The 12,767-nt window shown below is 34.8% G+C and overlaps 2 protein-coding genes across 2 annotated transcripts; both read right to left on the minus strand.

The window, feature by feature from the left end:
• Window positions 921-1,520, minus strand: LOC109826613. Its single transcript, XM_020393638.1, has one exon. It carries the CDS (start codon window positions 1,518-1,520, stop codon window positions 921-923), a length of 600 nt encoding a protein of 199 aa, XP_020249227.1.
• On the minus strand, window positions 4,672-12,767 carry LOC109825072 (60S ribosomal protein L3-like). Its single transcript, XM_020391781.1, has 6 exons — window positions 12,669-12,767; window positions 10,258-10,359; window positions 7,301-7,411; window positions 6,914-7,218; window positions 5,980-6,389; window positions 4,672-5,143 (listed from the first exon to the last, which is right to left on the minus strand). Exons 2-6 carry the CDS (start codon window positions 10,340-10,342, stop codon window positions 4,885-4,887), a joined length of 1,170 nt encoding a protein of 389 aa, XP_020247370.1. The 5' UTR covers window positions 10,343-10,359; window positions 12,669-12,767; the 3' UTR covers window positions 4,672-4,884.

Here is a 12,767-nt window from a genome sequence, read left to right on the forward strand (position 1 = left end):
CAACATAGCATTGAAGAGAGGAATATATATGTTTAATTATGTTTGATTATTCTAAATTTAACTCTTGTGTAAACTGCAGAAGTAAAAAAATTATACTAATCTCTTTATGGTAAACCATTCGTGTTTGACCATTGCTGGGTTGAGTTGCGTCATCATCAAAAGTGGATCCAACAAATGGAAACTTACAATAAGATTCGATCACAGCTGAGAAGAACCACAAACTCTGATTCCTCACCAAACAATTCCATGCCAGCGACCCCCATCGAGTTGAACATCGACTCGGATGATGTGTTAATAAGGCCTGAAGGGAGGAAAGCAGCAAAGCTCAAGGGGAAACAAAATGTGAAAAACTCTGGATCCGCTATGTCCATCATGGGAGAGGCTTTCGCGTGGATGAAGCAAACCACCAATCAAAAAATAGAGCTAAAACAGAAGAAACAAGATGACAATATCATAGAGATGGATCTCTCAACACTCAATTCAGTTCAACGACAATACTTTGAAATGCGTCAGGCAGAGATATTGGAGAGGTGGATATCCAAGGGTTCTTCCTAATTATCATATATTGTACTCGCATCGCATCCTCATTAGTTCTTCCTAATTATCAAATATTATCTTGTATTAGATTTATGATTGTACTTAAAGTTGAAAATTTTGGCATTGAATGAAAACAACTACTTTATTGAAAATGAAATTTTATGATTGTACTTAAAGTTGAAAATTTTGGCATTGAATGAAAACAACTACTTTATTGAAAATGAAATTGGCGTGGTACAACAACTTGAACTCATTTTCTGAAATTACATTAGACATAAAGAAACTTAATCCTCGGCGATGGATCCCTTGAGCTGCCACAGATGCTCGATCAAATCATTTTTTAGTGATTTGTGTGTTTGCGTGTTCCTGATCCGATGATGATTTTAGATGAACTCAGTTAGAGGCACCGTCTGCACATGAGAAGGTTCAATGACTGGTACCGAATCAGTAAAGTCAAAGTTGTTGTCCAATTGGCAATCACGTTCATCTTCAACGATCATGTTATGCATTATGATACAAGCTGTCATGATATCTTTCAGCACACAAGGTTGCCAGAAACGTCCTGGTCCACGAACAATCGCAAATCGAGCTTGCAACACGCCAAAAGCTCGCTCAACATCTTTTCTTGTGCTTTCTTGTTGTTGAGCAAAGTACTTATGCTTGTTTTCTCGAGGTGCTGGAATAGTCTTCACTAATGTGGACCACTCTGGGTAAATCCCGTCGGTGAGATAGTCTCCCATATTATACTCGTGGCCATTGACAGTATAGTTGCACGGTGAAGCTCTTCCCTCCGCAAGTTGTGCGAAAACCGGTGAACGATGTAGAACATTAAGGTCATTGTGAGACCCCGGCAGTCCAAAGAAGGCATGCCATATCCAAAGATCTTTGCTAGCTACGGCCTCCAAAATAATTGTAGGTTCATAAAAATGTCCAGTATACATACCTTGCCAGGCAGTTGGACAGTTCTTCCATGTCCAGTGCATGCAGTCGATGCTCCCAAGCATACCAGGAAAACCTCATTGTGAACCTTCCTCGAGCAGGCATGCAACGTCTTCATTAGTCGGTGAACGAAGGTATTCCTCTCCAAAGATGTTGATAATCGATCGAACAGACCTCTTCACGCTCTCAAGTGACGTACTTTTACCGATCCGAACGTATTCGTCAACGGAGTCAGCGGATGCTCCATATGCGAGCATCCGCATAGCTGCAGTAATCTTTTGAAGACTAGATAGTCCTAACTGTCCAGCACCATTCCTCTTTTGGACGAAGTACTTGTCATGTTCGACGACTGCGTCATGGATTCGAAGGAATAACGAACGCGTCATTCTGAATCTTTGACGAAAATAATAAAGAGGATAGGTTGGTGCGTCAGCAAAATAATCTTGGAACAACCGATTGTGGCCTTCCAGTCAATTTCGATGGAGCACGATACGTCGTTTGTGTTGAACTGGAGTTGAACATTTCTCTTGTTCTTCTTCCTCAACGACAACAGCTCCCATAAGAAAGAATGTCTTTATCATTTCATCATCGCTAGAGCTAGATGAGCTAGACATTTTATTCTGGGAGATGATGGGTTGAGGAGAGAAGCCATCGAATTTTATAGGAATCAGTCGGTTGACGGTCAAAGTTTGTGATACCTCGAACTTCGTGCCCAACCTCAAAGACCGCGGGTTACCTCGAAGACCGTGTGCGTTCCCTCGAAAGCCGCGGGTTACCTCGAAGATCGTGTGCGCTCTCTCGAAGGCCATGGGTTGCCTCGAAGACCGTGTGCGCTCCCTCGAAAGCCGTATCCAATGGTTAGAAATAAAATACAAGAGGTTTAAATATAATTGAAAGTAAGGGGTAAAATATTAAAATAGAAGAGGGGTTTTTTTGATATTGTTGAAGCTCCTAACTAGGAGTTTGTTGGAGCTCCATAAAAGAATGAGTGCCTCCCAATGCTTAATTTTTTAATTTTTTATTGTAAAATGCTTGAGAGCTCTTGAGAGCTTGCTGACTAGGACTCCCAACTGGGAGCTTGATGCACTTGCTCTTATAGCTTTTGCCTTCGCAAATACCTGGTGCGCCCCACAGAGGCACGTACCATATCAAGCTCTTGCAACTTTTTATTCCTACTTTAATGTGGTAAATCTTTATTTATGGCAAAAATCTTTTTCTACCCCCATTTATAACGGAAAATATAAGAAATATAAAAAAAATAATATATATTTGTAAGATATTGTGAGGGCAAGAACGTCCACTAAAACCCGTAAAGGTTTTATTGATGAACACAAAATTTTCAACACGTACTTTTTATCACATGCTTAGCAAGTGGGTAAAATAGATGCAATTGTATTGTATGCAAATTACATTTAAGGAGGAGGTGATAAAATTTTAAAGAAAATTTTAACATATTCTGGACAAAGTTTCAAAATGAAATGTGATTAAAGCACCACGGTATCAAAAGGTTACAAAAATACTATGGGGGCATCAAAATGTAATAGGATGGAAACTTTAAGGTACCTAATTGAAAATAAGCCACCAGATAACCAAATTTTTTTATATTACCCTCATAAATCTTTCATATTTTGAATCAATCCTTTAAATCATTGAATTCACCAATTCTAAATTTATTTTCAAATTAGTCCTTCAAATTATTGAAATGTCCGGGTTCTAAAATTATTGCTCCTTCAAATCAAAGAGTAAAGCTTTGCTCAAAAAATCAAGAGTGAAATTAACAATTAGATAGATTTATTTTAAACAATTTATGAGAATCAACGGGCCAAATAACAATTTTGAGGTACAATAACTGCATGGACCAACCCCTTACTAGTATCCTAGAAAGAAAGAGAGTGCAACGAGTTCGGGTTTAAGCATCTACGCATACGAAAACTATTTCTTCCAACAATTTATTATTTATCATTATTATTTTTATTTTTAACTTCAATATATTGAAACTACAAAACGAAATCAGTAAAGCACCAAGTCCCTTGTCTACTCCTCTATATTTAAAGGAGGCTCCGAAGATTTATTATTCATAATAACGTAAATGCTACAGTAAATTATTATAGTATAAACAATAAATCTTTGGGTCCTCCTTTAAGTATAACGGAGTAAATTTACTATATCATGAATAATACATTTTTAAGTATAGAGCAGTAGATATGATTTCTAATTTTAAACATACAATAATCAAATCAAATATATTAAACTTTATAGGGAGGCAGATTGAAAATGCAATGCTTAGAAAAAACAAGAGGTCGTGCTTTGTACAAGATACACACTAGTTTGAATAAGTCAATGATATTAAATAAGTGAATATCCTTGATAATGGATTTTACTCCGACAATTATCCCTATTAATAAATCACATATGATGGTGTGTAGGGGTGCTAAACTATATCCGTCTCCGAGAAAATACTCGTAACCGTATCCGTTAAGATACGGATATGATTACTCAAATCTATAACCGATAGGATATGATTACGGATATGATTTTGTAATGAAATATCTATATCTGTATCTGAAATATCCAAATACATATTACTCACTCTTATGATAGTTTCCATTCTTAGATTATGGATTTATAGTTAATTTTGATGATCAAGATGTCTAATCTTAACTTTTCAATATAATAAACATATTAACAAACTCTTTTGTATCATATAAACTATATTTTTCTCAATACTATCAGAGTTTTCTCATATCCGTTTTGCATCTGCATACATACCCACTTATATATACACGTGTATATTCGTGACCGTATCTGATTTTAACAGGTACGAATATGAATTTTCTTTATCGAAATATATCTGTATTCCGAAATGAGTAAGCGGATACAAATATGATATGCATCATATCTTAACCGTATCCGGACAGTATGGACCCATAAAGGTGTGGCTGGTTTGGTTGATTTGACAAATACAAATCATATTGTACTAGGTTCGAATCAAACCGAGCTGATGAATCAGCTCAATTCCAAGGTCCTGAATTTGAGATAGAGATCAAAAGATTGATGAAATAAAGTAGATCAAATATAACAATAAAACAAATACGTGCCAAAAATTTACTGCCGATGCCTTGCTGTATATATTAACATCTACCAGGGAGATGATGCATATAGCGTGGCAGAAGGATGAGAACCAAAATTTACTGCTGAGCCAAAAAGCCAAACCACTTGCATGCAGATTTCAATAGGCATCGAATAACACACGAAAAAACAAATAGCTAAAAGCAAAATTAGTTTCCTACAAGCAAAGCAAAAGACAGTCCTCAAAACGTAACAAACAGATGCCTGAGTTTTCTAGACTGAAATAAAAGAAGCTCCCAACTGACCACCCCGCGCCACCAAAAAAAAATTCTGGCATAATTAAGCCTTGAGCCTTCCATAGAACTTGGCCTTCTCTTCTGTAGTCTGGAAACGACCATGGCCAAACTTCGAAGATGTGTCTATGAATTTGAGTTTGATCTCCTCCATTGCCAACCTCGAAGTTTGTTTCAGCAGAGATTGCCTCAAGGTGACAACTCTCTTCTTTGGGCCCACACAGCACCCCTTGATCAATACATAGTCATCCTTCACCATACCATAATGCGGGAAGCCTCCCATTGGGGTAATATCCTTCTCAGTCCTGCGCATATACGTTCAGTTTCCTAAGTCATCCCAAGGGCTAAAATAACAGGACTGTAGATAATAAAATAAATATAATAATATAGTTTCTGAGTATCCAGGAAACGTGAAGGGGTCGTCTTCCCTAGAGCACACTAACAGATGAAAAGAACCAAAGCTAACATGTAGTTTGCATGCAAAGCGTAACCAAAAAAGACCAAAGAGCCCAAACGTATGCATGTATCTGAATGGTGGAGGAATTCGGGAGAATAAAATGCAGATCATGATGGACTAATATTACAATGTCATAAATAATGACAGGTTATCCATTCGATTTGAACATATAACATGCAGAATATGATAAGAATACTAGTATAAATAGATAAATAATGATAGGATGCTCATGCATCTGACACACGGACAAATTTAATTAGAAACTTAAATGATATGATACAGAACCTATGTTCATGAATGGTGGAGGAATTCGGGAGAATAAAATGCAGATAATGACGGACTAATATTACAATATCATAAATAATGACAGGTTATCCATTCGATTTGAACGTATAACGTGCAGAATATGATAAGAATACCAGTATAAATAGATAAATAATGATAAGATGCTCATGCATCTGACACACGGACAAATATAATTAGAAACTTAAATGATATGATACAGAACCTATGTTCATGAAACCAGCTAGGCATCACAAGTTCGGCACCTCCTAAAAGAAATAAGAAAAACCAATACACTAACATGTAAATTTGACAGGCCATCAAACTTTCCTAAATGATGTCAATTAACATGTGAATGCTTGCAAGGCCAAAAAAGTAAATGAAGAGAACAATGCGACGAACCTGTCAAATTCAGTGATGGCCTGATGAGACTCATCTCCAGCTTTCCCTAGCTTATAAATCTTCTTATTCATCTCAGTTCGGTGATGATAACCATTCTGACCAGCCCTTGCCACAGTGAACGAAACCCTAGCTGGATGCCACGCACCAATACAAGCAACCTTGCGAAGACCTCGGTGGGTTTTGCGAGGGAGCCGGGTCACACCCCAACGGGTAACAACACCTTCATAACCCTTTCCTTTTGTCACTCCTATGACATCAATCATCTCGTCCTTCTGGAAAATAGCATCAACAGGAATTTGCTTCTCGAAAAAGCTGTACGCATAATCTACTTTTGCGGCAACATCTCCACCGTTGACTTGAATTTCCATCAGGTGAGCCTTCTTCTGCTTCAGGCCCTTCATCTTTCTAATCTGATAACAACAGATGTCAATTTAAATGTTAACTAAGTATGGTGACACCTCTAATGTTAGAAATAAAAACAGACTAAGTAACACTATTGATGCAGTCTACCGATGTGCTGGAATGATTATCAGTGAAGATGATATGAGTAGCATTTTGTGTTATAAGGCAAAAAGGTTGTTCCCTAGCTGGTTCTTTTTTTATCAAATGAAATTTGGCGAAGGTAAGGGCTTTAAACATTTTCATTGATGTGGAAGATGAGCTCTTAAACTAAAACCTGAAGTAATGAAGAGACAGCAGATTTTCTGAAATTGCAAGTCATTTCCTCTCAGATAATTCAGTTAAACCTTTCTAGATTCAGATTTGACCAAGTAACACACTCCTAGAGACATTATTAAATGATCTATTAACCATCAAATAAAATAATGTAGACACAACAAGAATAAAATTGGAGACATTATTAAATTATCTATTAACAATCAAATAAAATAATGTAGACACAAGAATAAAATTGGAGAAAATGTGTAAAGGTTACCTGGGTGTGAGCCAAAACACGCACAACAGTTGCGTACTTTTTCATTTTCTCCAACTGAATCTGGATGTCTTTTTTCCCTTCAACAGTTTCATACTTCTTTGAGTACTTGGTAAAAGCTTTCTTCTTGGACCTGTACCAGTTTTTGTAAAATCTCCTCCTCACTTCCTCACTAAGATGTTGAGCCCAAACAGTGTTCAGCGAGCGAAGGCCGCGAGGAGTTTTAATGTAACCAACAACACCAACAACAATCATTGGGGGTGTCTCAATAACTGTAACTGCTTCACAAGTCTCTTTCTTGTGGAGCTCTACATTGAACAGATAAAATTATAAATTACATGACATTTAAAAGGGGAAAATGTCCACAACAAGAGGAAAAACACAACTTACTTGATCCAGGTTTCTCTACTTCTCTGACGATATGCGTCATCCCTGCCTTGTATCCCATGAAAGCAGTTAGCCTAGGCGGCTTGCTAGGATCATCCTTGGGAAAGGATTTCACTGTAACAAACCCATTGTCAAAATTAAAAAACCATGAAAAATTCATCAACATGACAGAATTTTCAGTTAGCAACATGCAAAACATGGGCTAGCATGTTCTGTCATTGTACAGGATTTTGTTAAGATAATTTATTGTATAAGTAAATGTTATAGAACCTAAAGGTTATAAATGGGAGTAGCATTATCCAGCATTGGCTACAGAAATAGTACCTTTAGGTCAGATTTGACTATGGTAACAGTTGACTATGGTAACAGACTAGTTTTAGCCAGGATTGGCTCTATAGAATGAAGTAAAGCAGGCTGTAAACAATAATCAGCTGGCCAAGTAGAACACTACTGGCTATCAGATACTCATATTAATTAAATCATTAATTAATGCAAATGTCGTTATGAGAAGTTGCATCCCGTGGGAACTGCAGTCGAAGATAGAATTTGCACATTGTGATATAATAACCAGCATAGAATATGCATATCATTTGCAAAAATAACCTGCTGCATTCATTTTAGAAGTTCTCCACTTAATGACAACTATGTTTAGGGGCTGTTTGGTTGATTTCCTAAAAACCAAGAAATGGAAATGAAAAGGTGAAAATCTCAAAAAATACAATTTCATCCATTTCCATCCCTAAAAATCACACACAACATCCAATAAAATATTATTTTCATTCAACAACTCATCCATCACATCTAATAAAATATTATTTTCATCCACAACATCACTCAACTCATCTCATCATTTCAAATCACTCACATCATCCAATAAGATGGTGACAACTCATCTCATCTCATTAACATTTCATTTCCACCCATTTCCTCCCAAAAAGCTAGGAAAACGATTTCCTTAAGTGTGGGTCACATCATCCAATAATATAATGACAACTCATCTCCTCATTTATTTTCTTATTTTTAAGAATGAAGCAAACAAAAGAAAATAAGAAATAAGTTTCTTATAATTCATTTCCTTATTTTTTTGGCCAACAAAACAACATCAAAACAAGTTTTCTTAAAAAATCACTCACATCATCCTATAATAAGGTGACAACTAACATCGCTTCATCTCCATTTCTTTGATTTCCTTCTTTTTTTAAGGGCTGTTTGTTTGCCTAAAAAAAGAGGGAAATCAAAGAAAATGAAACCTATTTCTAAGAAAAATAGGTTTAGGGATTGTTTGGTTTGCTAAAAAAAGAAGAAAATCAAAGAAATGAAGATGAGATGAGATGAGTTGTCACATTATTATAGGATGATGTGAGTGATCTTTTAAGAAAACTTGTTTTGATGTTGTTTGGTTGGCGGAAAAAAAATAAGAAAATGAATTATAAGAAACCTTGTTTTGATGTTGTTTGGTTGGCGGAAAAAAAATAAGAAAATGAATTATAAGAAACCTATTTCTTGTATTAGGTTGTTTTCTTTTGTTTGGTTAGGTTATTTCTTAAAAATAAGAAAATAGATGAGATGAGTTGTCATTATATTATTGGATGATGTGACACACTTAAGGAAATTGTTTTCCTAGCTTTTTGGGAGGAAAACAAAGAAATGAAATGTTAATGAGATGAGTTGTCACAATCTTATTGGATGATGTGAGAGATTTTTAAATATGAGATGAGATGAGTTGAGTGATGTTGTGGATGAAAATAAAATTTTATTAGATGTGGTGGATGTGATGGAGGAGTTGTTGGATAAAAATAATATTTTATTAGATGTGGTGGATGAGTTGTTAAATAAAAATGATATTTTATTAGATGTTGTGGGTGAGTTTTAGGGATGAAAATGTGTGAAATTGTACTTTTCGAGATTTCTTAGTTTTCATTTCTATTTTTTGGTTTTTTAGGAAATAACCAAACAGGTTAGCCAACCAAACATTCCCAAAACAATTTTTCTTAGAAATAGTTTTCCATTTCTTTGATTTCCCTCTTTTTTTTAGTCAAACAAACAGCCCTTTACATAACATAACTATGTGACAGATTACATTTTCTTTTTTTAACTGTGTGACAAATAGCCATTAAATACTCAGAATGCAAGTAACATACAAATCTGATCCAATAAAGGTTGTAAACTGAAATACTAATAACTCAACTTACAAGCACATAATGGTTTTGTTATTTCACTCTCTCAACCAAGACAGTGAAGAAGTGTCGGACTTGCAGCAATGTACGCATAATTAGAAACCCATTTCTATACAAGAATACTTCTTTCCAGTTACTATTTTGAACTTAATTATGTGTTCAAATTTCAGAATACCATGATAAATCAGATAAAAAAGGTAAGACCTATCTCTATATGATGTGGAAAACAAAATGACAGAAGCCACCAATTTGTAAAAGCCTATTAACTTGATGCATGTAGCCATAACTTGAAATTCCAAAACATTATTCAAATTAAACAATGTATGGAAAATGAACTAAAAGAAATTATGCGCTATAAGTGAAGAGAAAGTAAAAGGCAATAATAGCAACTCCATAAGATGTCAAGCACTCGTTCCTGTGTGCCCCACACACATTATATATAATTGTTATGTTATAAAACAGGCAATTAAATGTAGATTAGCCTAACTTTATAAAATAAGTCAATCATATGATTTTGAATGCACTAACATTGTAAATATCAACCAAGCAAAAAATGTCAGACGTATCAAACAGTGAATTTGCTGAGGCCAATATAGTATAGAATCTCAAAAGAATCACATGGATGTAGGAATTCATTAACTTTACATGCAAGAATATAAAACAAATAAACAGTGTATGTCAAGCATAAATTACAAAGTTTAGTGTAAGAAAGGACACATTTACCAAACAGCATGGAACAAGGATAACGGTGCCAAAATGGCTATTCAGTGTAAGAAGAGAAACCTTTTCCTCTGTGGCGAGAGGCTCGTTTCCTGGGAAGAAACCCAAGAGAACCATGACGAGGGTGCTCAAACTTGCGATGAGACATAGCGCCTTGCTTTTAACCTATGTAAAGATAAAATCTGAGAAACCCGTGTCTCTAGTATAATATTTATTCTGGGCAATTGATAGCATTGATACTAAACAACTATCGTGAAATTAAATATGTTAGACAGCAAAGAAAAACATAATCAGATATCAAAACAGAAATTCTGAAAATTCCCTTTAAACTTTTAAGCCTCAGTGGAAGCAAAAGAACATCAAAAGAGGATGCATTACTGACTGTTCATGAGAAGGTTATTTGATCCTTAGTCACATCACATAAGCTCACATACTATAGGAAAAGTGCTTCAAATCACACAGCATGATACAGCCAAAAGGAATAAGCAAAAATTCCACAGCTACTAAATTAATGAGAAAAGATTGACCAGCACTTTTAACAGAATAAAAGGTAAAAGGAGCAGAAATATTTCATTTTAATTTACACAATTAAGACAAACATATCATCCATCAATGTAAAGGAATGCTCAAAAGATGCATTCTGAAAACAAACACCAACACAAAGGAAACAGCATGCTATGATTAAAGAGTAGGACAACATTCTGCAACTAGTAGATTAATGAAAGAAAAGATTGAATAACAATGTAAAAGATAAAGAGTTAAAAGAACTTTTCTGTTAAAAGAAGCAAAAGCACTACATTCAGATTAACATATCCAAATTTTAGAAAAGAAAATAAGATAAGAAAGGACATAACTGCTAACAATTAATGATTACACACTAAAAACTTAGGCATCACGAACAATATAACTTAGGTAACAATATAAAACCAATATTCAGTATAAATCTTAACCACATAACTATTATAAATTTTTAATGGACCAATATCAAAATAAGGATAATTTAGGGAACTTAATCTTTAAAAACACTAGATTTTAATTGTAAACTTATCCAACCAAATACTCTCAATTAGGTGGTAACTGGAGAGGGTCTAATTACTCCAATCATTACCGTCAATTAAAATTACATGGGATGAAATAAGGCCTTGTAGGATTTCCACTATCACAATCGTCATTTTCAAAGACAAAACTGGTTTTTAACATAAAAGTGTTAATCCTAAGGGACCTTGTTTGGAATGGTCAGTAAGAATTGGGTAAATAGAGAGAATCTGAATTCACACATCAAAAGATAAGAACTACAGAAGTTAATAATTATAAACTATTCGACATAGAACTCAATATAACTGAGAAAATAATTTAATCCTGTATAAAATAAAAGTTCAAATCTAGTATTTTTTAAGATAACTGCTATAAAAATTTGATGGACAAATATGAAAATAAGTATAATTTAAAGGGGAATAATGTCTTCTAAAAGCAGATTTTAATTACAAATTTTAAAACGGATACATCAAAAGTTAAGAAAAAAATAAAAAGGACCAACCACACAAACTAATATAGTATACACTATTATAAATTTTAACATAGAATGTAAGACAACTGAGATTAACAATTTAAATAATGTACAAAAGTAAAAGTTGGATCTTGAAAATGATGCACACCGCAAAATTCACCCATAACCACAAATCACTGGATGAGGACACCCAATATTCTGATATAATGGCTAAATATCCCCGGCGACCAAAGGCCTATGGCATTTCAACAATGCCAAATCTCAAGCTCTAAAGTATATCTTTTCCAAAAACCCAGCCGAGGGTTTCAGCAAAAAAAAGAGCTATTCAGAGACTCCAGCCTTGATTTTCATCTCATAATTTTTTTTTTGTGGGGGGTTGGTTCAGCCATTAAACAGAAATGGAGTCCCGACCAAGTATTCATGGGTAGGAGAAAATTGCATTATTTAAAATAAAAAATAATATAAACTGCAAAATTAATTTACATGGACTTTCGTTCATGAGATGAGATCAATCGTGACCCGATATCAAATCACATTAGAAAAAAACTCGAACAAAGCCAACTAAATAAGACGTTGTTTAAATGATACAATGTCACTAAGCTGTTACTGCGACACACTTGCTCTGTAACAATGAGAACAACTAATATAATCGCACATGCGATTAGATGGAGCGAGATTTTTACAAAACTTCAGCAATTAAAACTACAAACTAATTGCAGAAACTAAAGTTCTATCAACCGCAGCGAGAGATCAAACAGAGAACAATAAAGGTAATAATAATAGAAAAATAAACATTCAAAATGTCAAAAGTATGAGAACAAATTTCTAGTCCCAAAAATACAGACAAAAAATCTATAAAAATCACTGCTGCTTGTGATATCCCACTAGATCCAAGCTACTTTAACAGAGAAATGGAAGGGAACTGAATTGCCATGCCCTAGAATATATCGATAACGAGCCGAGTTACCTGAGAACGGCGAGGGAAACTTTCCAAAACTAAAAAACCCTAGGTCTGAGATCGGGTACCGTGGAAAAAACTAGCTTATAAAGAGAAACGAACGACTGA

Source organism: Asparagus officinalis, chromosome 10 (assembly GCF_001876935.1).
Source record: "Asparagus officinalis chromosome 10, Aspof.V1, whole genome shotgun sequence".
Lineage (NCBI taxonomy): Eukaryota > Viridiplantae > Streptophyta > Magnoliopsida > Asparagales > Asparagaceae > Asparagus > Asparagus officinalis.